At 54.7% G+C, this 27,289-nt stretch overlaps 1 protein-coding gene across 3 annotated transcripts; it reads right to left on the minus strand.

Annotated features, from left to right (window-relative positions):
- Positions 1–27,289, minus strand: VPS37C (VPS37C subunit of ESCRT-I). Of its 3 annotated transcripts, XM_059143738.1 has the most exons (7): positions 27,065–27,289; positions 18,166–18,277; positions 17,831–17,940; positions 7,006–7,103; positions 3,847–4,018; positions 2,962–3,044; positions 1–2,332 (listed from the first exon to the last, which is right to left on the minus strand). In XM_059143738.1, the coding sequence occupies exons 4-7, from the start codon at positions 7,096–7,098 to the stop codon at positions 1,610–1,612; spliced, it is 1,071 nt and encodes a 356-aa protein (XP_058999721.1). In that variant the 5' UTR covers positions 7,099–7,103; positions 17,831–17,940; positions 18,166–18,277; positions 27,065–27,289; the 3' UTR covers positions 1–1,609. The 3 variants fall into 3 exon arrangements, with proteins under 3 accessions (XP_058999721.1, XP_058999704.1, XP_058999712.1); XM_059143721.1 differs by lacking the exon at positions 17,831–17,940 and having other exon boundaries at positions 27,065–27,288; XM_059143729.1 differs by lacking the exons at positions 17,831–17,940; positions 18,166–18,277.

The raw sequence follows: 27,289 nt of genomic DNA on the forward strand, positions 1-27,289 counted from the left end.
CCATGTGTAACTCATCAAAGTTTATTATGGCAATGAATTCTACAAACACCAGCGATCGTTCACCCGGTCCGGAAGCTCTCGAACCAGCAGAGTCCATTAGTGATTTCTCTTTATAAATAACTTATGAGAAGCAAGCACAATTGGCAAGCAACCGAGGGCGCGGATGGAGAACGCCCGCTGATGGCGCGGGCCGGGGGCAGGCACCAGAAGGTCGAGTTTCCCCGCAGGCCCCCGGCACCCCGGGCCCCACCAGACGCTGGGTCCTCAAGTAGTGGACATTGCAAGGCACGTGTGACTTCCTAGCTGATAGCAGCTCCGGAGTCTGCCCTTGAGACCCGGTTCATATCCCCAACAATCAAGTTAATGCTTCGTTCATCACATCCCTTTGGTCTACTGCCTTCATTATTACTGAACGTGCTTAAAACCCCCAGCTGCCGGGGGCCGCGAGTGGCAGGGAGTCACAGTCCCTGCCCTGTACATTCCGAAGACGAGAGAAGAGCCAAGAAACGGACTCCGTCGACAGAGCGATGGTGTCTGAGAAAGCACCAGGTGGGAAGTCACTGCTGGGCGTCCTGTGATGTCTGTCTGAGGAGGGGTGCTGGGCGGGGGGCAATGCCAGGAGCCAGAGGACGGAGATGAACGGGGCGGGGGCGGAAGGGGGGCTGCTGTGGATGAGACTCAAGGCACTAGAGGAGTGGATGGCTGGGGGGCTGGGAATCCCAGAAGTCAGCCCGAAGCGGAGGGCCCCAAGAAGAGCGTGGCAGGGAGGTGACCCGGCCCTCCTCTCCTAAATGAGTCCGGCATGACCACGATCTCCTGGGCCAGAGCTGCGCCCTCCCATCCAGGCAAGGCGACCCCTTGGATTCTCCAACCAGTGCAAGCAAGGTCTGGGCTCCTCCTTCACAGCCCCCAGCTTCTCACCGCCCCGGCTCCGCCGCCACCGTTCAGACCAGCTCACACGACACGCTTCTCTGACACGGGCCTAGCAGAGTTCAATTATGGCTTTATGGGACTTAAAAGTCAGCAAGTGTTCTTCCTAACTGCACTCCCCCCCAATCCAACCCCAAACATGATGCGTGGGGCAGGCCATCCTTGAAAGGACCAGTAGACACGGAGTGGCATCCCAGGCTGTGGGCACCGGGATGAACCCGCCAAATCCCAGGAGAGAGGGAGGGGGCGAGCAGGGGCCAGAGGCCAGCCCCCGCCTCACTGAGATCACTGCATTTGGTTCCAGTGTCCGCGAGCGCAGGCACAAGGACGTGTCCTCAAACACGTGCTCCTGCTCGCTCACAGGGACACTCATGAAGAGGTACCGAACTCCCCGCCTGGCTAGCACCAGAAGACCTAAGTCAGTCACTAAAAGGAGGCGCCCCCTTCCCCCAACCCCCAACCCCTGCCCTGGGAGGCCAGGGCGCTGGAGCGCTGCGGTGGCGGAGCCAGTCACCCTGCCTGGTGTTTTCCAGGCCTCCACGCTCCCAACCAGGTCCCCGCAAGGCCCCCGTGTGCTGACACCAGTCCACTTCCAATTTAACCTCGAATCTCAGTGGCGGGTGGGCCAAGGGCTGTGGGACAGGTCGGAGGAGAGAAGGACCGAGGGCCAGGATGCTGTCTAATACCCAGGCCAGGTAGGACCCTGAGGTGGTGGAAACCCATAGGGAGGCGCGGGCCCAGTGGGGTAGGGTGGCTGAGGGGGTCCTGAGGGCTGGGGCTGACCTGGGAAGCTCGGGAGCGGGGGCTGCGTTGGGTAGGGAGGTCTTCCTCCTGGCGAGAGGTAGGGGGCCTGTTGAGGATAACCAGGACTGGGGGCCCGGCTCCCCGCCAAGGGGTACCCGGGGCCAGAGGCAGCAGTGGGGGCCACGGGATAGCCTGGCCGGGGAGGTGTGCTCCGCTGTGGGGACCAGGGGTAGCCCGCAGCACCCCGGGGTCCCGGGTGGGCTGCCGGGTAAGGGGGGCCCAAAGGCCCCCCGTAGGGAAACGAGGGCTGGGACAGCACCGGGAAGGGGGCCGGCTGGAGCGGGCCCTGGGCGGTAGGGCCCGCGGGGATGCCAGGGGATGGGCTGTAGGGCAAAGGGTAAGGTGGCACTACTGAAGGTGGCGGGGACGGCTCTTTGGCCACAGGGGGTGTCGCCGGAGGGGCCGGGCGAGGTGGGGGCGGCGGCCGTGGAGGAGGGGCGTCACCAGCCGGCTCCTGGGAAACTCTGGGCTTCCTCATCACATCCTGGAGCTTCTCCACGCGCACCCTTCGCAGATGGGACAGCATCCTCATGGAGGAAAAGTTCTCCAAAAACGTTTCCAAGGGCACCTCGCCCTCCAGGAACTTCTCAGCCATGGCCTAGAAGATAGAAGGTCTGGTGACAACAGGGGACTGCCTGGGATCCAGCCCTCCCCCTCAGCCCGAGGCAGGGCTCCCTGCCTTCCCTGGTCCCCACCGAGGGCTCTCTCCTTGCGTCCCTTCTCACGGCTGACACATTCTACCTGCACTCGCTGGGGCCTTCCGTCTCCCTCACCAGAACGGCCACTCCTGGACGGCAGGGGCTGTGCTGGCCACTGCTGTCCCCCGCCCCGGCACCGTGCCAGGCTCACGGCGGCTCCCGCATGTCCGAATAAATGGACGAACACTAGCTACTCGGCTGCTCGTGCAGGGGGGGCCCCGTGCTGGAAGGCCCTGGCGGCTTCCTCCACCCAGAGCACGGAGAACTGGAGGCAGCCCATCCGCCCACAGACTGAAGACATGGCCAGAGGCAGGCAGAGCAGAGGCCAGGCAGCTGGGGCGGGGCTGGGGGCCGAGAGGGCCTCCTCCGGACTAATGGTGTCCCCCACCTCTGCTAACCCCCCTCGCCCCAGCTCTGCAGACATTCAGCGCTCACTCCAAAGGGCTCCCGCTCTGGGGCCTGACCCCCCCACCACGGAAGAAGGCACAGCGAACCCCCACGGAAGAAGGCACAGCGAAGGCCACCTTACCTCAGACTCTTCTTCGATCTTCATGCCTTCGATCTGCAGGAGGTCTAACAAGGTCTCTGGCTGCAGCGCTGAAGAAAATTTCTCTGGGAGGGAGGGCAGAAAGATCCACATTCTACAAATGCCTTTCAATTCCACGTTAGGAGCTGAGCTTTCAACAAAGACCCTCGGAGTGTTCTCTGTGTGCTCAGAGGCCGAGCCATGGCTTCCAGGGGGTCTGCTGCGGAGCCCCGTGGAGCCCAGTTCTCTGAGGTCACCTTCCTGAGCAGAGAGGGGCTCTCTCTCTCTCCCCGCCAGACCTCGGCTAGCCAGCCTTCCCAGTGCCAGCAGGATGAAGGACTCGGGCATCAGAGCCCACCAAGCAGCCCCAGCTCTGTGCTGCCGCCCAGCGGAGGAGGCAAGGCTCCCACAGGGTCTCGGCACCAAGCTTCTTCAGGGCGGGGACCAGGACAGTGCTCCCCGCCGCCGCCCCCAGCACTTCACAGACGGCAGGTCCCAGGACACTGAGAGCCCAGCACAGCTGCTCAGGGCACAGAGGCCGAGTTGGCGGGGTCGCCCAGCGACAGCACGGGAGGCAGGCTCTCGACTCCAATCCCAAATCTAGCCCCGGAAGCCTGGCCACATTCCTCTCTGAGCCTCATTCTTCTCATCTACGAACCAAGAAAAACAGGACCCTCCCTTCCCGGCTGTTGCGATAAGACGAACGTGAAGCACTCAGCATGGGGCCGGCACGGGCTCATCCTCACGGCTGGCCCTCTCCTGTCCCCGGGAAGGGAGAGGGAACCCATCCTTCAGCACCATTCCGGGAGCTCCTCCCAGGCCAACCTCGAGCGGGGCCCCCAAGTTAACAGAGGAGCGCCCCAGACCAGACTCCCAGGCCGCCCCTACCCAGCTTCGCCTTCTGCTCCTGGCACCGCTCCACGAGCTTCCGGAGCTCCTGGTACTTGTCCGAGAGGTTGGAGCGGCTGATCTCCAGGGGGCCTTGGAACTCCAGGTTCCGCTCCGCCAGGCTCCGGTTGGTGGCCAGTGCCATCTCCCGCTCCAGCTGCAGGTCCTGGACCTGGAAGAACGGGACGCTGACCGTGAGAACCTCACCACCGTCACCCCGACGCACCTCATGTCAGGCTACACCCGGGGCCTCTGGGACTCATCGACCCTGATGGGAGAAGAGGTAATACCCGCAACTAGGGCCCGAGGGACCTGGGTTCAAACCCTGTGCCATGCGCTCTGAGCCGGGCGCCTCACTGAACCCCGAACCCAACACCCCGGGCCATGGACACAGCTGGGACACAGCTGAAGTAAGCAGCTTGCCCAAGTCACGGGAGGAGCAGCCAGGCCCACCGCAGCCCTGCAGAGCTCCAGCAAGCCAGGGGACCACTAATGTGAACAACTCAGAGGCTTTCCAGGAGGGAAGGGACCAAAATCCCAAACTACTTATCCCCGAGATTCTGAGGCGAGAGGCCTACTCTCGTGCACTGAGATGGCCTGAGTCAGAGCACAGGATGGCTACTCAGAGGCATGAGAAGGGCATGGCCAGACCAGGACGCTGAGTCCAGGAGACTTGTCCTTGCTTCCCAGGCCACACGTAGGTCCTGCAGAGAAGCTGCGCAGATGAGCTAACAGCGGGGCCCCCAAGAACTGGAGGGGCCTCACTGAACCCCGAACCCAGCGGGAGGCCCCCACCAACACAGGCAACCTGAGGCCATACACCAACCTCTGCCCCTGGCCGTGTCCCCCTGAAAGCATATCCCCAAGCAAAGCAGCGCCTTCCCCTCAGCCAGGTCCCTTGTGACCATTAGCAGGGGAGGCGACAGCCCCAGGAGCCCTCCCCAGACCTGTTCCGGCCTGCAGCTCCATCCTCGTGCCCAGAAGTCCTCTACCAAGGTGGGGTGGACAGTCGGACCTACCACTCCGAGACCGTGACCGTGCATCGAGACCCCCGTGTGGCACAAGAAGAGAGCGCTCAGCACCCAGAAGAGGGCTGAGGGCACGGCCATGCACGAGCACCTGCCAGGCAAGGGCCGCCATGGTCAGCACGTGATGAAGGGACCGGCTCCGGTGCCCCCCCACCCCTGGCCAGGGGTGTCCCCGTAGCCTGCCCTCCTGCTGCTCCCAGCCATGGAGCCTCGGGCTCTGAGCTCTGGGGCGGGCCTGGAGCCTGCTCGTCTCACTCCATACCTCCCTCCCCTCCACAGGGCGGCTGCTGGGGCCCCGGGATCGGGGGTGCCCACCGGCCCTCCCAGGTGCCGTCTTCTCCCTGGGTCTCAACCAGTAACTCAAGCTGTGTCACTCAGCCCTGCGTCTTGCCCTGCACATTCCTGCCTGTTCCACATCCTTGCCCGATCTCTCTCCATCGGGATTCACTCTGACACCCTCCACCAGTCCCCGAGGGGAGGGCAATACTTAGTTCCGGCACCCCGCCCGAAAGAGCTCACCGGCCTGCCTGGACCCCCCACCCAATCACTGCCCTCTGTGGAGAGAGGCCCCCTACCAGCCAGCTTGCTTCTCTCCAAGCAACGTCCACACCGCACACCGACCAGCTCCCCTCTCTGCACGGCCGCGCAGCGCTTTATAAAACTGGGTTCCACTGACCACAGTGGAAACCTCACCAGAGAGGTTTTGCAAATCTAAGGAGCTCGCCCTACTTCGCTTCCCTTCGATCCCAGGGGTGTTCTTGACCTCCAAGAACTCCAATCGACTGGTCGGGCTGGCTGCACGCCACAAAATTCGAGTCGCTTTCAGCCCCAGGGGTTGTCTGCGCTTACATCTCCTGCCATCCTATGCTTTGGCATCAAGTCTACAGCCGCCCGGCTTGGGAGTCAATTAATTATACTGTGTCAAGGCTCACTTCGCCAAGTTACACATCCTTCAGAGCAGGCCTTGGAATTCCCAGAACACCGTGTTCACGGCAGAGTCAAGAAACACTCGGTGCTTCGTTCACGACAGATAAATGGAGGATGAGGGAGTCCGGCTCGGTGCTGGCTGGGCCAGATCCTGGCCGGGTCACAGCCTGACTGACCGCTGAGGCAGGCTTGGCTTCCAGTCCTCACTGAGCGAGGCTCAAGGCAGCAGAATGTGCCGCACCGAGTCCCCCTACCTGTCTTCCCAGTTTGCTTCCTACTTCATCCCCGCCCCCTACTCTACCCCACTCCCCACCAGCAAAGATTGCTCACTTGGTTGGTGGGGCAGCTGGGGGCAGCTGGGAGCAGCTGGGGGCAGCCAGAGCACAAGGCAGGAAGGGGCAAGGGAACATGGCCTCATGGGGCATCCCTTACAGAAAGCGGGGAGGAGCCGGATGGGGTAGCCTCCCTCGTGTTGAGAACACAGCATGAACCCCCAGCAGAGACACACCATACCCGTTCATCAGTGAAAATAAAAATCTATTCCGAACGCTAATCCGATGAGCTTGGCATTGCTTGTGCTTGTGTCTGTCCCCAGCATGAGGGGCACCAGGGCTGGCTTCCAGAGCTGGGGACAGGCAGGAATCACTCAAGGTGGGACGGTGGGTATACCCAGCTCTTGGCCACATCCAGCCACCTGACCTCGCAGGGGTCACGGGGTCAAGGAGACGGGAAGGCAGGGAAGGCCTTTATGAAGCATAAAGCTCTACACACTCGGGGTTATTTTACTCCCATGGGGACTGGGATGGGCTGAATGGTCAGGTGCCAGTGGTTACAGGAAATGGGGTCAAACAAGAGATGAGCCCAAGCCCCAGGCCAAGGACGGCTCCTCCCAGAGCTGAAGGGCCCGACAAAGCCCTTAGGGAAAGGCAGCCACAAAACAGTACCAGTACTTTCAGAAACCGCCTCAGGGTCAGGCTGGAACACTAGTGGGGACTCACAAAGGAGCCCTGGACACCCCAGAACTCCTAGAAAGCCCAGGAACTGGATTCAGATCTCGGAGACTTCTCCGGCTTGGTCCAAACCAGGGAAGGCCACAGAACAGGTAGGAGCACATGGCCCCAACTCCCACTGAGCCGGTGTCCCGAAGCAGGGCCACAGTCCCATCTGCCAGCCTTCCTCGGGCCCTGTGACAGCCTCGCTCTACCTCGGGGGCCTCCTGGGCCAGCCGGTTAATGGCCTCCGGGTCATTCTGCATCTCCTCCAGCTCCTCCAAGGTCTTGTCCTTCAGAGTCTCCATCTTCCCTGTGAACACAGAACGGAGGGAAAGACCACACTGCAGTTTCTCACGATGCTTCCCCTCAGCAGGAAGCCTCAGGGAGGGGCAAGGGTCCCACCAGGCACCGGGCCACCCGGTCATCCCCTGTCTCCGGGAGACCAGGGAGCCACTCCTTCCACCAAACCATGAGCAGCAGGATAAGGGAAAGCCCTCGGCAGCCAGAGGCAACACCATGACTCCTCGGGGTACTAGATAAAGCCGTCCGAGGAGCACCCAGGAAAGGGCAGGAGGAGAAGCCAGGCCATCGGGGACAGAGACCAAGTTGGGTCCAAGGCCACCTGTGGACCCTGACACCAGCAGGCCCTCTTGGAAGCGTCTATTTCTTTTTTTTTTTTTTTTTTTAAGATTTTATTTATTTATTGACACAGAGAGAGAGATCACAAGTAGGCCGAGAGAGGTGGGGAAGCAGGCTCCCCACTGAGCAGAGAGCCCGATGCAGGGCTCGATCCCAGGACCCTGAGATCATGACCTGAGCCGAAGGCAGACGCTTAACACACTGAGCCACCCAGGCACCCTGGAAGCATCTATTTCTGCCTGAAACACACCTGGACCCTCACTCTTGGGGGCCGTGTGGTTTCAGCATCCCAGGTTCAAGGGCATCGCTGCCTGTTCTGCTTAGTGCCCCGACCCCCTGGGCTTTCCCTCGACTGTGCTCAGCGACCACGCTCTCCACGCGCCATGGAAAGGGACTGTCACGTGCAGGGCCTCCTCAGAGAAGAACAACAGAAGTCATCAAACTGGCCCCCGAGAACTCGGAAGGCAAAGAAAACCGACCAATCCCAACAGAACAGCCGCTGTGACAGAAGAGCTGGTTTCAGCGCCCCTCCCCCCCATCACTCTGCCAAGAGGGACATGGACAGTCTGTGTGATAGAGGGGTCACAGCCAAGCTCCAGGAGGGAGCCCGGGGACGAAGGGAAAGAAGCGCAGATACGCCGAGGCCACTGTCCTTTCTACTCACTGGATCTTCTGCCATCTTCGTCCTTACAGCCCTGATGCCGATCTTCCTCATTACAGAGTGATGTTCGCTCAAAAGATTCCAGGTTCCAGAGACCGAGACCAGGAGGCCCCCGTGCTCCCTGGCACCGGCGCTCAGCCTGCAGGAGCCCACGCTGCCTGGCACTCTAGAATCAAGGACCAACGTGGCAACTGTGTGGCCAGAGGGGACCTCCGGGTCCTAGCTTCCCCATCTGGAATGGAAGGCAACGGCCTCTCCGAGGTCATCAGAAAGAGGAAAGGAGAAACTGACCAACTGTGACAGCCTCCCACGGGCCACCAAAGTCCTGGTTTACTCCTCTTATGTAGGCATAGCTGTGACCGGTGCCCCCTCCTCAAGCTCAAAACGAGTTTCTTGACAACAAATTATAGGGTCACCCCAATGAGAAACGGCTAGCCAAACAGAGCGGCCACCACCATCTCTGATCTCCTAAGGCTTCATGTGGTCCCCAAGCTCCAAGGCAAGGAATAGCGAGTTTTGCTCATGCGGTCTCTCCTGATCGCGGGGGGAGGAGACAGGCAACTGTCCCTTTACAGGTGGACATCAGAAAAGTTAGTAAAGAAGAGAGTGAAAATCCAGACCTCCTTTCTGTCCCCATCTTACCCTGCTGCTCAAAAACCCTTGATCTGAAAGAGCAGGGGAACGGCCAGCTGAACAAGCCCTGGGAAGGAGAACTCTGGGGCACACTGCTTCCCACCCTGCAGACCGAGGGAGTCCACCATGAACCAGACCAGCAGGGCAAAAGTGGACAAGTGGAGCAGGACTCTGGAGACAGACCTGGTCTCAGTCCCGGCCCTGCCCTTCCTAGCCGAGGGTCTGCCTACAGCTGGGACCTCCCTGAGACTCGGGTTCTCCGTCAGCAAAATGGGCTGGCGTAAGGTTTGCAGACACAGTGCGGGCCTAGAACAAACGCTGGTGGAGGACTCCGACACCACAGAAATCATGTACTACTACGGCCGACGGCGTGGCCCGGATCCCACGCCAATCCAGGCTCCATCACAGAACCAGGTGTCCGCGGGCTCCCACAGTCGGGGCTCAGTGCAGACAGCTCAGCTCAGGCCCGGGCAAATGGTTGACCACACGCCCCCTGCACAGTCAGCGGGGTGTCTACGGAGGCCCCGGTAGGTGCACTCCGACACACAGAGCACCTGTCCCCCAGGCCCCTCCCACAGCGGTGTCACCGTCTGGGCTCCATAAGTCCCACACGAGGCAGCAGGGCCTCGAGCGGCAGATCACACACGTTCTGGTCTCAGGACACTTTTCACCCCTAACAGTACTGAGGAACCCGCAGAGGTTTCCCTCATGTGGATTTTAGTATTAGTACTGGCCGTCTTAGATATTAAAAGTGAAAAATTTTTCAAGTTTATTTTGAGTGTTCCTAGCAGCTTTCACTGGACTTGCCTGGAACTGGAAACAACCCAAATGATCTCCAATTAGCCAAGAGTCTTACAAGCGGCACTCCGGCTACACAGTAACGCTCGGCTCTCCGGTAAAAAGGGAGAAATCATTGTCTGCGACTTGAATGGATCTCAAGGGACTTTTTCTGAGTGAAAAGTCATTTATAGAACATTCTGCTTATATAACATAGGATTCTTTTTATATAACCTTCTTAAGATGAGAAGGTTGTCGAGATGGAAAACACGCTCGTGGTTGCCAGGGGGGAAAATTGTTAAATTCAGGACCACGCAAGCACCCATATGCCGGAAGCCACCAGAAGGATGACATGATCGCATTCTGTGTCCCCTCTGAAAACCACTGTATATTCATGCAGGAGGCATAGGAAAAAGCAAAATAATGCCTTAGATTATGAGAATCATTCTGATCTCACAGGCAGCCTGCAAGGGTCTCAAAGAACCCCCCCACCCAAGGTCCCCCAGGAACACACTTTGAGAACCGCTGGCCTCGAGGTTAGGAGAATGGACTCTGCAGCCAAATGGCCTGGGTCTGAATCCCTCCCTGTCATTTACTGTTTGACCTCTTCGTGCCTGGGTTTCTCTGTCGGAACCGCCGTAGCTGGAAGGCAGTGAGAGCACTGAGTAAGCACCTGCGTTACAAAGACCCTCGCCACCCGCTTATGTGGTGAGTACTGCCACCTTGACCTGACCTCACGGAAGCCTGGACAGGGGAAGTCCCTTGCCCGAGGTCATGCAGCCGGGCAGTGGCAGGGCCCTCCCCGCGGGGGCTTCGCACCATGCCCCTCGAAATCGCCAGAGTCCCGAGTCCTCCTCCAGATGCAGAACTGTCCAGGACTCCTCGTGTGACTTTTAACAAGTTTTCATTTTAACTAAGCTACCTAGGGCCAAACTCGTATGGCATCTGTGGCCTTTCCTTGCCCTCCGTCCAGCACTCTGACAGAGGCACAGCGAAGACCGCGGAGAGGAAGGGGCTCGTCGAGCGGTCCGTGCGGAGAGGAAGGATGCAAAGTCAGGGCTCGATCCCGTGTTGTCGCTCCTGAGCGACCTCTGTCGGGACCCCGGACACACGTCTCTCGGGTGCTTGTGGCTTGTCTCGTGTAGGCAGAGTGTGACCGGGCACGGGATGGAACTGAAGCTCCAGATTTGCTGGGGGGGGGGGGGGGGGGCAGGCAAGGCAGTGTAGACACCGCAGCATCCAGACCAACCAGCAGAACATCGAGGCTACAGCTCCTGAGAAGACACCCCAAGCTCTGGCCAGCTCTGTGGGGAGCTCCACAGAGAGCACGCCTGCGACACTGCAGGGCTTTTACAGGCCAAGAGACCCACTCTCCCCAGGGCCCAAGTCAGGGGAAGTCCAAGGGGAGGGTCTGTGCTGGGCTCGAGGCCCAGAAGGCACTGGGGGCACCGGGGACACTGGGAGCCGCCTGACCAGAAGGCAGTGACGCAGAACCCACCCTTCAACAACCGAGAAGACAGGATCGTCCTTCCCCAGCCACTTTCTTTCTCTTTCCCCCAGAAAAAGAAAATATTTTCATTAGAGGAAAGTCACCAGAACCAGAACAAAAACTTTGTAAAGCATTCAAGCATTTTGTACCACTCTGAACTGTTTCCTCACTGGGGCTCCCCGAGGCTGTCACTGGCATCTCTGTGAGCCAGCGCGTGTGTCCATCCTGGGACCAGCAGGGCGGGTGCGTGTGCAACGGAGATCTGTGGAAGCAAGTCCCCTCCTCAGGTCACACGAAGAGGGGCCCAGTGTCACTAGAACTGGCGTGGGGCTGCCGCTGCTTTCACGAAGACTGGGGTGGCAACAGCACCAAGCATGTAACTTAACAGCAAAGTGGCAGTAAGTGACTGCAGACATTTAGCTAGAAAGGGGACTTGGCTGGGTTAAAGAATGGTGGCCAATCAAGAAATCAGAGATAATTCTGGGGCACACTGAGGGTGCAACCCCTCCACCCACCACCCTTAATGTCAGTCTTCCTCTCCAGTCTAAAGCCCCATGCCTGGTTCTGTTTGACGGCCTTGAAATCCCAGAGACACAAAAACCCTAGAACTTGAGATTATGATCCGCATAATCACGGTCTTTCAGCCGGCGAGAACTCTCCCCAAAGTGGCAACAGAGGAAGCGCACAGCTCTCCTCCTGAGATCTTCCTCTCCCACCCCACGTCCCTGGTCGGGGAACCCCATCCCCAGCGGCGTACTCCGAGCTGAGGTCACCCCTGCTTGCATTTGGAAGATCAAAGGGTTGGGAGAATGTTCTAGCTCTTGTCTGTGACTCCCTGACTGGGAAAAGACGACCGCCCCCACATGCAGGAAAGAAACATCGCCTGGGCTAATCCCCTTTCACAGCAGACTTCACAACGGCCACACACAGTTTAAATGCCTCGAGAACTTCAGGTCTGAAACACCTCCATTTCGCCGTAGGTCAACCCCCGTTAGCCGGAACTCCCAAGGGCAGCCTGGGTCTTCTGGCATCCCAGAGGCGACAGGAAGTGGGCCTCGGCACACGGCAAGCAGGAGCGGCCACAGCGGCACGCGGGCCATGGCACTTCCAACTCCACCCTCTCTGGTCCCTAACTCCCCTAACTCAACATCCCCATATCCCTCCCGCTTCTACCACGCCCAATTCCACAGCTGGTGACACTGAGGCCAAGTGGCATATAGCTCACTTCTGTGCTCACAGAAGAGGGGACACCCGGCCTGGGAGCCTGACCCTAGCCTGCTGCTCCTTCCACCAGGCTCCCCACCTCCCTGTGCCCGGGCCTCCTCACACCACCTCACGGTCACAGCAGGCACATGTAAGAGCCACGTATCTCCACTTCTTCCAAAAAAATCTGTGTGCTCGGGAGTCCACACCCAAAAGTGCCACACATCGCTTTCAGGGACTGGACTTTCCTTACCTGTGAAATGGGTATAAACAGTCCCTGCCAGTCACATGGCTCCTTTCTTCTGAGATCAAAGCCCTTTGCAAACTCCCCCATTAATTTCTGTAACTGCTCCAGGAACTAAAGCAAATAGAAGGCTTAATTACCTCTATCTCAGAGATGAAATGAAACCCAGAAACAAATAATAAGGATATTGCCCAAGGTCCTGTAAGCTGCTGGGGTCAGACCACTGGAGGGCCAAGTCCCCTTCCGTCCCTGGTGTTTGAACAGCATGGGTGTCTTTGCCCCACCAGCTCCGCCCACCGCAGGAGAGCCATGAAGACGGTTTATTTACAAGGTTGTCCAAACCACAGAACTTCCAATCCCGCGCAAGCCCACTGATCACCCACTGATCACCCAGGCCCATCTCTGGTCCCTGCCTCCAGGACGGAGGTGGCTCACATCCTCGCCCTCTGACAACAGTTCCAGGCCTGGGCTTTACTGAGGCATCGCCCAGCCCTGGAAGTGACCAATGCCTTTCCTTCCGAAGTCACAGAGACCTCTCCTGATTCTCAGGGCCCCCCAGTGAGGCAGAATGCAGGACACCCCTCCCTGAGTTCGTAATTCAGAAAAGGCAGGAAAGCACAGGACACTCTGCCCGAGGCCCACAGAGCAGGCACCCCTGAAGCCTGGGCACCCGCTGCCAGCAGTGTCCACCTCCCAGTCACCCGATGTGCCAGAAAAATCCAAACCAGCACTTCTCAAAATGGCCACAACTGCCAGGGATGTCACCATACAGAGAACTGGGACATGACTGAGAAGTTACCTGGGGACCCACGGCCCAGGGGCTCTGTCTCTGGAGGGACTGACAAGTACAGTGACCAGGCCCCTCAGCACCCCTTGGACCCATGTGCCCGGGAGGATGCTGCACACTTCTCAGGTGCTGTCTAGAAACTGCTGCTGGGGGAGGGGACAGGAGAGAAGACAACAAGCTCCTTGGAAGGCGGGGAGATTGTCTCGTTCACCTCTGTCTTCCCAGCCCCTGGCCCAGCCCCCGGCACACTGACAGCTCGTAGCCGTGCTTGCAGGAAGATGCACCGAGGAAGGGAGGGAGAGACTGAGGCAGGGAGGGAGACTGAGGCAGGGAGGGAGACTGAGGCAGGGAAGGAGACACCAAGGCAGGAAGAGGGAGAAAACAGGTCCATCAGCTGGCAGACAAGTCAGACAAGACACAGAGGCGCAGGAACAGGGCTCTTTCCCCTTCCGCACGCCTTCCTTCATTTCTGCAGGCCCTCCCGGAGCCACTACTACACGCCAAGAAGTGCACAGACCCCGTCAGAGCGGGCAGGATGAAGGAGGGCGGAAGGGCGTGAATATACGCCCAGTTCCTACTGCGAGCCACGCACAGCCCGAACATGTCAACACTGATGCTAACTCCCCCAACTCAACTCCATGGTAAAAACCAAAAATATCACCAACACTCACAGCGAGGGCAGGTGCGAAGGGGTGGGACGCAGGGGCGGGGCCGGTGGAGCAAGGAGCAGGGAAGCAGGGGTTCTGAGGGCTGGGGCATGAGAAGCCTGCCAGGCCTCGCTGGAGGCCCTGCCCTTGTGCAGGGACAGGAGTCACGGGCCACCGGCAGGTGAGAGCAGGGCCCCAGGAGGAGCCGCTGCAGACCCACACGGCTGGGAGACGGGGAGCGGGAGGCCGCTGAGGCAGGCAGGCGGCCACACAGCCCTCACAGGTACAGGGAGACAGCTCCTCTTCTGGGGGGGTGATACCTTCGACGCAAAGGAGATCAGACAGGGAACAAAGTGGGAAAGATGATGCATGCCCTAATCTGTGTTCCCTCGGCAAGAAGAGAAAATCGCAGTTTCCCTGCCAATAAGCCAAGAAGGAAAACAACGTTCTTTTTCTTCTGGCTCCTCTGCAGCTCTCCCTACAGCAGAGGTCATGAACCTGGCCATCTACAACGGCCAGGCCCGCCACGGCCAAGCCACAAGGTAGGGAGGGTGTCCCTCTGGAAAGCCGGGGGCCTCAGTCCAGCTCGGGCACTCGCCAGGGGCAGGAGGGCAGCCGGGCTTGGCCAGACCTGCCGGGTCTCCCAGGGAAGCGAAAACTCCAGACCCAAGTGACTGCTCTCCACTCTTAAATTTCAGTCGCCAATTAGAACATTGTAAAACAACAACAGGCAGGGTGTGGCTTGTCAACACGGCTCCCTCCAGGACAGACACGTGGCTGCCCCAGGACAGATTCCACAGGAAAAAAGAGGGGTCGGGGTTGAGGTGACAAAGACCTTTCCCAGGCGTCCTGGGGCTCACCTCCTGCCACCAAGCTCTGCATCTGGGGGCGGACCAAGCTGGAGCAGCAGCAAGCGGAACCAAGGGCAGCCTTGGGGCTGCAGTCCGTGGGCCTCTCCAGCACACACAGCCACAGAGAGGGAAGTCCCAGGCCACTGGCCCTGCAGCTCACGGTCTCAACTTCCTTCTATCGCTTGCTATCTTGACTCAGTCCATCTCACATGCCTGGAGCGTGGGGAGCAGGATCGAGCGAGGATGATCGAGCAAGGATGATCGAGGGAGGATGATCGAGGGAGGATGATCGAGCGAGGATGATCGAGCGAGGATAGCAGACCCAAAGGCGACTCCACTACACCCCAGGGGCCTTAGGCCAGAGGCAGTGCCCTTTCCCACCACTCCCCGGGGTGGGCCGGAGGGGACGGAGAATGGAGCTGTGGATGGGGGATGCTGGGAAGGGTTCAAACTTTGGGCCTTCTTCCAGATCTGTCTTTAATGGGGAGGGAGAAGAGGGGAAAGTAAGGTCTGGATGGCGCTTGCCCAATGTGGATCTTTGCAGGACTGTTGAGCTCAAAAACAAACAGCTTCAATGGGTATTAGATCCTTTACATGGATAAAGTTAAAAAGTGAAGACAGAAAGCAAAATGCAGTCTTTTCTAAGCTCAGATCCGAATAAGGTGTGTCAGCCTCGGAGACGGCTGGCGATGCCCAGGGCCCCTTGCCTCTGTCTGAACGGCCAATGCCAGCTCTCCCCCGACGGGACGGAGAGAGAAGCACAGAATGTGGACTGATGCCTGGGGTTTGTGCTTTGGCTCCACAACCCTTTAGCTGTGTGACCTTGACCAAGTCTCTTAACCTCAGTTTCCTTATCTGGAAAATGGGCACCATGACAGTAATCCCACCTTAGGGGCTGTATGCCTCAGAAGAGCAAACGGCCCTGGAGAGGGCTTTGAAACCTCCTGAGCACTGAACAAATATTAATTACTCTGCCTCTTAGGGGTCATCCAGTGATTAGGAGTAACTCATGATACTCTTAGGGCTCGATATTGAGTCAAGCAAATGTGACCGCTACTACTGATTCAGAAGATGGAACTGGGACTGAGCAGGATGCCTCTGTTTCCCCAGCTCCCCTGACAGACAAAGCACAGTTCCGATCACTCCTCTCCTCACCATTAGGAGACCATGCTGACCCGCCAGCTACTTCAAGCCCAAAATCACACTGCAGGGAGAGTTGCAAAGGCTTTGGGCTTCTTGTAAATTTCCCACATCCACTTACAGCAGCATAAGCAGTTCCCACAGCAACCTGCACAGTTCAGTTTGCCTGAGTTATAGAGACCTGGCCCCTTCCCACCCCTCCTGTCCAAAACACCTGCGGTTCCCTTAGAAACCTTCCTATTCCCGCTGCTTAATGAGGACAGATTTGTTGACCTGATCTAGTTTTCTTTCCCTAGAATGATTCTAGCCATGCACCCAAGTATCAGGCCGGTCGTTCAGCCACCTGACTTCCCACGGAAGTTAATAAAAACAAATCAAACCATCATGGACTGCTCACCTGGTCCAAAGCACCATGAACCTGACCTTCCCTTTAATTTGAAAAGTTGCCATGTAAGCGCAAGAAGGGAGCTTTCTTAAGTTTTCTCTCTAGGGAATTTCTGGGATTGGGGCGGGGAACTCCTCCCCACCCCCCAGTGCTGAACAGTTAAGACAACAGGAAGGGAAGCAGAGGGAGTTCAAGGCTTAAGACCCAAATATTCCTGGATGGAATCCCAGCTTGACCTTTTACTAGCTCTGTGACCTTGGGCAAATGATTCCATCCTTCTTACTCTGCTTCTCACTGGTAAAATGGGGCTAACACTACCAACGTCATGGGCGGTTATAAGGACTTAAAGAGAAGAAAGCAAGATAACTCTAGAGGGGCTAGAAAAACCACCAAGTGGGCACTAGGTAGCATTAATCCGCACACTCACATCTTACCACCATTGCAAAATGCTGCCCGACACCCCGGCCAGGCACCCAGCTAGGCTCGGGAGGGAGGGCAGGTCCTCAGGACGGCAAAGCGTGTGGCTTTCCGAAACAGGCTCCAAAACGATCTGCACAAAGATCCCCAGATACAAGTATGCCAACACACCAATGAGGGGGTACACAACCTCTAAGGACAAGGCTTTTTTGAAAGCAATTGTCGTCTTTACGTAAATAATTATGTAACAACCACATGCTCCTCAGGTCCACTGAATAACTCCATCCGACAGCCCCTGTTCCCTCCGAGGCAAGCTGCTAAGCGAGAAGACCCAGGAAGGATGAGCCCCTTTCCTGTGCCAAATACGGAGACACTCCGAGTGGCACCAAGACTTCAGCCAACTGCTTTATCTACTGGGTGGGCCGCTGGCCAGGCCAGGGCAGTCCATCAGTAGCAGACGCAGTGCAGACCCTAAGCCCGAGGGCACGGCGGGCAGGGTGTGGGCGCTCCCCCCACCCCCCCACCCCTGCTACTCACAGTCCTTGGACGGCCCAGCCCACCCCTGCTACTCACAGTCCTTGGACGGCCCAGCCCACCCCTAAAGGGGCCCCTCCCAAGCCTGACGATCGTCCTCCCCTCACCCGTGTCCCAGGGGTGGCTCCACTCCACTACTCACCTTTCCCCTCCCCCAGACCACCTGCCCCGCCCGCCCCCATCTCCATCACGCCCTCAGCCTCATGCCCTCGCTCCCAATCCTGCAGGCTACCCCGACACCTCTCCTGTCCCATCGCCAGGGTTCATCTAGTCATTGCTCCGGCCACCTGTGGAGTCATTTTCGGAAGCACGGCTTCTAGCTCCCTCTGCCTCCCCGGAAGCCAGCCACCTCCTCCCCTTCCCTCATCCCCACCCCTCCGGCTGTCGGACTCTTTACCGACTCGCCTGGTGTGCCCTGTTGTTTTCGGAGTTTTCCCGTTTTCTAAAGGAGTTCTCCTTTAAAATATGACTCCAAACCCCCAGAGAACTGCACAGACGGCAGAGACCAGGCATGGGGTGGGGATTGGAGGGAGCCTTCCTCTTCCGGCTCAGTCTCCCCCAAAGCCACCTCCTCAGAACCTCTCCCTCCAGAAGCCCCCCGCCTCGACTCTTTCAGCTGTGAGAGCTCACCAGCAGGGCACAGAGAGAGAGCGGGTGCTCCTGGGCACTTCCAGAGCCCTGCGGGGGCCGGCGCAACTCTCAGAGAAAGAGCAAGGGACACGTCCCAGAGGAGCTGACATCTGAGGGACAGACAGGGGTTTTTCAGGAAGGGGAAGGCCCAGGGCAGAGCATTCCAGGCACACAGAAGGCAAGAGCAAAGCCTGGGTGCTACAGCCTGGAACGCCTCGTTGACAGGAGCAAACCAGGCTTTCCCGCCACTACTCGGCTCCCTCCCCAAGGCTCTCTGGGCCACCAGTGAGAAAGAAACAATGACAGTCGCCACATATCACATGCCGAGCACTTACGATGCTCCGGGCCGTGTCCTAGGCACTCTGTCCGCAGCAGCTGGGCTGATCCTCACACCGGGCCCTCGTGGCTGCGTGGCCTTCGGCTTTCCTCATTTTACGCATGAGAAACCTGGGTCAAACAGAAGACTTGCACGTGACCCCAGTCTCATGACAAGGAAGTGGCAGAGCCCAAATTTCACTGCGGTGGTCTGGCCCCGGGGCCCTGACCCTTCACCGTGGCACTGTGCCAACCCCTCAGTCAGGTGCACGCCCATGCCACACAATGCCCAGAACTGGGGACAAGCTTAGGACGTGGTCGTTCTTGCTGACATCTTTCCATTAGACTTCTAAAGGGCAGAGGCTGGCCACACAAGACCCCGGGGCTCCGGATCTCCCAGCACCTCCTTCAGGCCTTGGCCTGCAGGGAAAGAAAGCCCAGTGGCTAAAGGCTCTGGGAGACAGACCCGCACCCTCGGCCACTACTGGCTGGGGAGCTTGGGTGGGCTACTCCATCTCTCTGGACCTTGGTTTCTCCTCTGACATGGGCCTGTTTTAAGGATGAAATGAATCAGTGCATTGGGAAGTCCGATGCCCGGCTCTCAGGCCAGGCTCAACACGGGGGCAGAACCACCTTCATCACCGCGGCTGAGCTCCCTCCCAGCCCACTCCCTCAGCAGAGGCAGAGGACAGAGAACTGGACATTCTTCTGGAGGCAGCGTCAATCAACGTTGCCAGAGAACTCCAGGGGCGGGATGTTAACACAGATCAGTAACGCTCCGCTTCAGTCAATACGATGGCCAAAAAACAGGTTATTTAATAAGCAGCCCATTCTCGAAACTTCCTGACAGTAAAATACAAGTGGGACACCTTGCAAAGTCTCTTCCTCCTGTGGCCCATGGCTCAGCCTAAAAGAAAACCATCCTAAGCTACTCCACACCCAATGGCCGCTTTGTTTCTCCTTTGCCCCAACTGTTCAGATGACTCAGAAAGGATCTCGGGCTGCAGCTCTCTGCCTTGTCCCTACCCCTGCCCGCACTTCCAAACCTGCGCAGGGCAAGCTGAGCACGCGGGTGTGACCACCCCTTTAGGAAGGATCAGGATTAAGCTCAAGGCAGACACACAGGAGTCTGTATGAGGTCGCTTAGGGTCTGTCTGTTCAAAGGCCAGGACAACGAGACCACTGCTCTCACTGGTTTGAGGCCAGCCCAGGCTGGTAGAAGGTGAGGCACCTGTAGACCCTCCCCCTGCCAGTGATGTCTGATGCTATGAACTTCTGGGTTCCCCAGAGGCAGGCAGGTCCATTGAGGGCAACAGTGGAGCCCCAGAAAAAGAGAAACTAGGCCAGAGCCTCCTCATATCTGCTCTTGACTCAGGCAGGGATCCACGAAGCCCATTATCAAACCCACAAGGGCCATTATCAAACAGGCAGACTCCCTATCAGCAGCTACACTGGGCTCTGGACTCAGTTTCTTTCTCCAGCAAAAGGCCTACTCTGAGCCAGCCTCTCCAGCAGCTGCCTGCCTGGTTCTAACAGACTCCTCCCTCTCCAGCCCTCCCCCACACACCCCAGGAATCGCTAGAGAACACAGCCAATCAGAGTGTGCACATCCCTGCTTAGAACCTTCCATAGCTCCCCAGTGCTTTAGTATTACATTCAAAATCTTGTGCTTCTTGGCTTGGCATACAAGGCCCTATATCAGCTAACCCCGAACCCCCCTTTTCAGCTAGATCTCCTTCCACACCCTCAAGGACTGCTCCCCCCACCCCAACTCTCTGTGCTACCTACTCTTCCCAGAACAAGCAACATGCTTCCAATCACTTGACCAAAACTCCCCCCACACACACAAAAAAAGGTCAGTATGACAGAGATCCTGCCCCTCAGTCTTTGCTCTTACCATTCCCTCTGCCTGGAGTTCTCCTTCCTATGCCTTCTCCAGCTAGAAAATGCCTGCCCATCCTTCAGATATCAGCTCCTTCTTCCACAGACCTCAGCCCACCCTGCCACGATGGTCTGTAAGTACCACCTAGCATGTAGCACATAGGAACCGGCATGCTTCTCCAGCCAGACTGTGAGCCAGCTCGCTCAGATCTGCACCCCAGCACGAGGTCAATGCCTAGCAAACACAAGGCACTCGATGAGTGCTGACTGGACAGAGACACCCACTCTGTGCCAACACAGAGGAACAAGGACCAGATTTCTCTCCTGCCTCAACCAACCTAAAAACCAGACAAAATAAATGGAACAACAGTTTTCAGGCATTGGACATCAGACATTGCAGGAAAGGGATTTTTGAGAGGAAAGAACAAATGACTGGTCCCCAACACCACCTGCTGACCAGCTCACTGCCCAGAAAGAAGTTCCAGGCCATGATAGAGGGACAGAGTGCCTAGGCAAAGCCTGATCATCTCGGAGCCCGACAGTCCCCCCAGGTTGGGGCAAGGAAGTTGGGAGTCCTGGGAGGCCAAGGCAGCCAGACTTTATGGTGCCTAGACCAGAAAGGAGAAAGCAGCACAAAGAGAGGACTCTGGAAATCTGCAAAGGGTCTCCCTCCATTTTTCAGCTGAGTGCTGAGAGTACAGATCAGGATTAGGGGGAACAATCCTTGGACTGCAAATTGAGCCAAGAATAATCTGTATCTCAGCCAGAGTGGAAAAAGACAGTAATCCACAGGGTATCTGTGGAACACTGAAGAAGGTGCTGTCTTGTTAGTGGGGAAAAATTAACCCTGACCTAAAGATTGTTCTGATCCAGGTAACAAAACTTAAAAGAAAGACTTTAAAGAATGAAATTGTTTCCAAGTAACTTAACAGTGTCTCAAAACAACGCCAAGAATATACACAGATATACAAAATATCCAGCACCCAAGGGGATAAAATTTGCACCACCTGACATTGATCAAAAATTACCAGACATACAAAGAAGCAAGGAAGTGGAACCCATAACAAGGGAAAAATCAATCAACAGGAACAGACTCAGAAATACAGATAACAGAATTAGCATAAAAGGACATTAAAATGGTCACTACAACCATATCCCACATGCTCAAGAAGCTAAAGCAAAAATGGAGTGTGTTAAGTAGAAACATGGAAAATATTTAAAAAGACCCAAATCGAAGCCACAGAGACACAAACTATAATGTTGAGATAAAAAAACATACTGGATGGAAGTTACAACAGACTAGGCACTACAGAAGAAAAGATCCGTGAACTTGAAGAAATAACAAGATGAACTACCCAAAACAAACCACAAAGAAAAAAATGAGAAGACCAGGGGAGAAAATAAATGAAGCATCAAAGAGTTGTGGAACAACTCCAGGCATCCTAATACACTTGTAATTGGAGCCCTGAAAGAAAAAAGAGAAAGGAGAATAGAGAAACTATCTGAAGAATTAATGGGCTGAAAACTTTCCATATGTGATGAAGGCTATAAACCCATGGATCCAAGAAACTCAACTAATCCAAGCACAATAAACATGAAGAAAATTATACCAAGGCACATGATGATGATTAAGTTGTTTAAAAGCAGTGATAAAAAGGGGTGCCTGGGTGGCTCAGTGGGTTAAGCATCTGCTTTCAGCATGCTGATCCTAGGGTCCTGGGATCAAGCCCCACGTCAGGCTCCCTTCTCAGTGAGGAGTCTGCTTTTCCTTCTCCCTCTTCCCACCCCCTGCCACTTGTGCTCTCTCTCACTCTCTCTCTCTCAAATAAATAAAATCTTAAAAAAAAAAAAAAGTGATAAAAGCAGAAGGAGAAAGGGCACACTCGAAACGGAACAACAAAAAAACAAAAAGGACAACTGATAATTCACATCAAACAATGCAAGCTGGAAGACACTGGAACCACATCTTTAAGTAGAAATTAAAAGATCAGCTTAGAATTCTATACTCAGGGAAAACACCTTTCAATAACAAAGGCAAAATAAAGACTTTCTTGGACATCTAAATGATGAAAGAATTCATCACCTGCAAGAAATATTAAAGGAAGTCCTCAAGTCAGAAAGAACATGAAATGAAATGCATCTACAAAAGAATGAAGAACACCAGAAATGATAAACATGTAGGTAAATATAAAACGTTTTCTTTTTTATCTCTTTACATAATAATTGACTGTTTATGGCAGAAATAATAACAACGTATTGTGGGATTTATAACATATGTAGAAGTGAAACATGTGACAAAAGTACAAAGTCCAGAAGGAAAGAAATAAACGTATACAAAATGGTATAATATCATTTGGTGATAGACTGTGACAAGTTAAAGATGCATACTATGAATCTTAAGGCAACTGCTAAAAAAAAACAAACAAAAAAGAGTTATAGCTAATAAACTAGCATAGGAAATAAAAGGAAATAATAAAAATTACTCAACCCCAAAGAGATCAGGAAAAAAAAAAAGGAAATGGGAAGAAAGAAAATCGGACAAATTGAAAACAAACAGCAAGATAATAGTTAAGCCCAATAACACTAATAATCATATTAAACATAAATGTTCTAAACATCCCAATTAAAAGGCAGAGATTGTAAAACTGAATTTTACAAAATGCAAAACCTATTTATGTTGCTTACAAGAACCCATTTAAAGACACACATAATTTAAAAGTAAAGGGATATACAGAAATACATCAAGCAAATGTTGATTTTTCTAAACACTATCCATTTTCAAACTGTGACAAAAGATATATAATATAAAATTTACCAAACTATTTTAAAGTGTACAGTTTTGTGGCATTAAATACATTCACACCACTATACAACCATCACCACCAACCACCTCCAGAAATTTTTTATCATCCCAAACTGAAACTCTATTCTCACGAATCACTAACTCCCCATTCTTCCCTCCTCGGCCCCTGGCAGTCATCATTCTGCTTTCTGACTCTGTGAACTTAACTACTCTAGGAATCTTACATAAAAGGACTTATGCAATATTTGTCCCTGTGTGATTGGCTTGTTTTGCTTTGCATTATTTCTTCAAGTTTCATCCATGTTGTAGCACATGTCAAAATTTCCTTCTTTTTAAAACTAGATAATGTTCTATGGATGTACCACATTTTGTCTGTCCATTCATCTGTCAGTGGACACTTGGGTTGCTTTTACCTTTTGCCTATTGTGAATGCCGTTGCCAGGGATGCCAGTGTACAAATAAATTGGTTGAGTCTCTGCTTATACTTCTTTAGGGCATATACCCATAATTGGAATGGCTAGATCATATGGTAATTATATATTTAATTTCTTGAGGGATTGCCATACCATTTTCCACAGTTGTGCATCTGACATTCCCAAGAGCAATAATAAGGGTTCCAATCTCCCTGTATCCTCTTGCCAACACTTCCAGGTTCTTCTGATAACCACCATCTTAACTGGTGTAAAGTGGTATCTCATTGTCATTTGGATTCACATTTCCCTAATGACCAGTGACGCTGAGCATCTTCATGTGCTTATTGGTCATTTGTATATCTTCTTCAGAGAAATGTCTATTCAAGTCCTTTGCCCATTTTAACCAGCCCATTTTTTTTTTTAATTTTGAGTTGTAGTTCTGTACATAGCCTGGATACCAATCCAATAATTTTTAAAAGCTGGACTGGCTATATTAATATGAGATGAAGTAGATTTCATTACCAGGGATTAAAAGGGTCAATTCATCAAACAAATGACACTCTAAAATGTTTATGTACTTGATAACAGAGCTTCAAAATACATGAAGCAAACACTGATAAAACTACAAGGAGAAATAGACAAATCAATAATGATAGTCATAAATTTCAATGACCCCTTTTTCACTAATTGATAGAATAAGCAGAGAGAAAGGCAGTAAGCAGTTAAGACTTGGAACAGCACCACCAACCAACTTAACTGACAATTTATATGACACTCCACTCAACAAACCAGGAAGCATATTTTCCCCAAATATTCACAGAGCATTTACCAGGGGACCATATCCTGGGTCACAAAACAACTCTCAGTAAATTAAGACATCTCTAATCATACAGAGTACATCCTTTGTTTACAAACAAATTAAATTAGAAATCAGTGTTTACTGGACAGAAAGAGAAAGTTTCACTATAATGCTGACTTTGTATCTTCCGCTACTTGTAATCCTGCCAAGAAAGGAATAGATACATTAGCAGTGGGACTAAAAGTTATTTAAATGTCTTCAATGCTAGGCATACCTGACCTGGGCTATCTGTTTGATAACCTGTTCATCGTTGAGTCTCTCCTTTTCTCCTCTCCTGCCCATCCTAAGCCCCAGGGGCCCCACCTGTCAGCACCAGCTAAATCACGACAAACCTGTTTTGGGGTTTGCTCAAGTCTCTCACAGAAACCAGCCAAGGGGAAAAGAAATGCAGCAGGAGGAGAGGACCTGGGAGGTAAACATGCCTGACAAAGCACCCAAATGCTCAGAGACCTCACCTTACAGCAGTCTCTGAGTTACAGGGCAACTACCCCGGAACAAACTGGAACCTTATGAAAACTCTAGAGTCTAAGCAGAAACTAACAGATTTTCAGAACAACAGAGATCGAGCAGGATTAAAAGAAGTTCTTCAATGACCTGATTATGTCAGCCTGGAAAAACCCTACTGGTACTGGCCAAAAGTATCCAGAAATGCTTCACATGGCTAGTTAGCCCAATGCCCTTTCAATGGCTGATTTATGCCAGATTAGCAAATTTCACAGCAATAAGTAAACAGAAAACGAGACTCCTTAGAAACAATGTCACTTCCAAGTACAGAAAAATCTACAAACTCTTTAAGGTGGTGCTTCCCAAATTTCACTTTCAAAAAGAATCACTCATTGCCTATGTAAAAAAAAAAAAAAACCTGATTTCTGGACCCCTCCTGACAATTTCCAGAGGTTTGGCTCCATATTTTTAACATCTATCACAGACAATTTTTTTTTTTTACGATTTATTTATCTATTTGAGAGAGAGGGCAAGCGTGAGAGAGGGGAGGGGCGAGTGGGGAGACAGAGAGAGAGAGAATCCTCACGCAGACTCGCTGAGCACGGAGCCCAACACAGTGCTTGATCCCAGGACCCCAAGACCATGACTGGAGCTGAAACAAAGAGCCAGATGCTTAACCGACGGAGCCACCCAGGCTGTCCTAAGCATCACAGATGATTTTTAAGGTCCAGTAAGAACATTAGCTTTGAGATGAGACTAAGGGATTAAAAATCCTGACTTGAGGGGTGCCTGGGTGGCTCTGTGGGTTAAAGCCTCTGCCTTCGGCTCAGGTCATGATCCCAGGGTCCTGTGATCAAGCCCCGCATCAGGCTCTCTGCTCAGCGGGGAGCCTGCTTCCTCCTCTCCCTCTGCCTACTTCTCTGCCTACTTGTGATCTCTGTCTGTCAAATAAATAAATAAAATCTTGTTTTAAAAAATCCTGACTTGACACTTCCTGGCCATGTGACCCAATTAAGTAACATCTCTGCCACTCCCTTGCCATCTGTAAAATGGGATCACCACCTACCTTGACATGTTCTCAGAATTCACTATGTTCACAAGGCCCCTAAAACAGTGCCAAGAGCACATGGCAGTCAAGCAAGAAATCAGAGCTACTGCTACCTAAAAACCAGCCAGCAGAAGCTGCCCAGATGAAGAAATCTAAAATGAAATGTTCTACCTAATGGAGATTACAAAGGCTACAAGCCAGTTTCCAAGATAATCGAGGAAAAAAGCCCTTCTGGGCACTACGACCGCCAAGAACAAAAACTCTCACTTGAGCAGCAAGAAGTTCACCCAAACCCTTCCTCCCACCAAGAACCACAAGGTCCAGGCCTGGGCAGGGCTGCAGCTTTGCACAACAGCCGAAGAAAGTCCTTCCTCCCCAACTCCCTCTGTCACCGCCACCTCCAGCTCTAGGGCCAACAGTCCTAAGAGTCAGGTGGCGGCATCCTGGGGACACCAGTAGTAAACAGAACTCCTGAAAAAGAAGCAAGGGGCCAATGAAGAGAGTGGAAAAGGCCTGACTCAGCAACAGGATTAGTGAGTGAAGGGAAGTTGAGTCTGTGAGGTTTCCAGGGCCAAAGGAGATATTTCTAGGGTGGGTGAGGCCAGACACTGTACTGAGAAGGCACTGTCTCAGGGGCTGAAACCCCAAGATGCAGGGTCAACTCTGCCAGTAACTCACAACATAGCCCCAGGTCACTCCTTCTCCCACCTATAAGGTGGGAAGATAAGCACCTTCTTGGCTGCGGGGAAGGAGGAGGAACCAGGCACCCAAGGGAGATACACTGACACATAAACGCCCCACGGTCCTTTGTACCCAAGAGGAACTGGATATATACTGGTGAGAGATACAAATATATACAGATACACAGAGAGACACACGCGCACGCCAATGCCCTTTGTACCCAGCAGGTCCAAGGGTAGGATTCGGGCAGGACGCTGGGCACTCCTAGTCTGGGTATAGAAAAAAGGAGAACAGAGCCCCGAGGCTGAAAGCCTCTTTCTTTCACTGTCCTGGGGAAAGGGCACAGGCAGGGAGTCACAGATCAGAGTCCCTGTGACCCTATCTGCCACAGGCCTCCCCGTGTGACCTCTGGCTCCCATCTGTACAATGGGCGATCTGGCTCTAACGTCACTAGAACTGTGCCCAGCAAGATGCTCAAGTATGGGGTGGGGGGTGGAGGGGGGCGGTAAGAGGTGGAGAGGGGCGGTGGGGGGCGGAGAGGGGCGGTGGGGGGGCGGGGCGGGGCCCGAGGCCCCACCCGCAGGGGGAAGGGAGGGGAGGGCACTAGGGGCAGGGGCGCCGGCCTCCCTCCCTTCGGCGGCGAGGGGCAGAGGCGCCCGCGGCAGTCACGCGCCCCTCGCACCCAATCACCGGCCTCTGCCAGAATGAGGCGGACAGGCGGGGGCGCGCCGGGAGCCACTGCCAGCGCCACCCCCTTCCCCGTCCTCGCCCCTCCCCGGGTCCCGCTCACCTGCCCCCGGCCGCCGCCGCCACCGCTGCCGCCGCCACCGCCGCCGCTGGTTAAGCCACGGCCCGCGCCCACACTTCCGGGGCCCGCAGGCCCGCCCCCTCCCGCCGGATGTGACTCCGCGCCAACGTCCGGGACAGGGGACGGGGCCCGCGCCGCGCTGGACGGCGCGCGGGCCCGAGTCACCGCGACACCGCTGCCCCCTGCGCACCCCCCCACTACACACAC

Source organism: Mustela lutreola, chromosome 1 (assembly GCF_030435805.1).
Source record: "Mustela lutreola isolate mMusLut2 chromosome 1, mMusLut2.pri, whole genome shotgun sequence".
Classification (NCBI taxonomy): Eukaryota; Metazoa; Chordata; class Mammalia; order Carnivora; family Mustelidae; genus Mustela; species Mustela lutreola.

Excerpts from the sequence above, each read along its gene's own strand:
- VPS37C (XM_059143729.1), bottom strand. The coding sequence starts at position 7,098 with ATGGAGACTCTGAAGGACAAGACCTTGGAGGAGCTGGAGGAGATGCAG. Across the intron at positions 3,045-3,846 it reads GGAGCAGAAGGCGAAGCTGG|AGAAATTTTCTTCAGCGCTG; the intron begins GTAGGGGCGGCC and ends CCTCCCTCCCAG. Across the intron at positions 2,333-2,961 it reads AGATCGAAGAAGAGTCTGAG|GCCATGGCTGAGAAGTTCCT; the intron begins GTAAGGTGGCCT and ends TCTATCTTCTAG.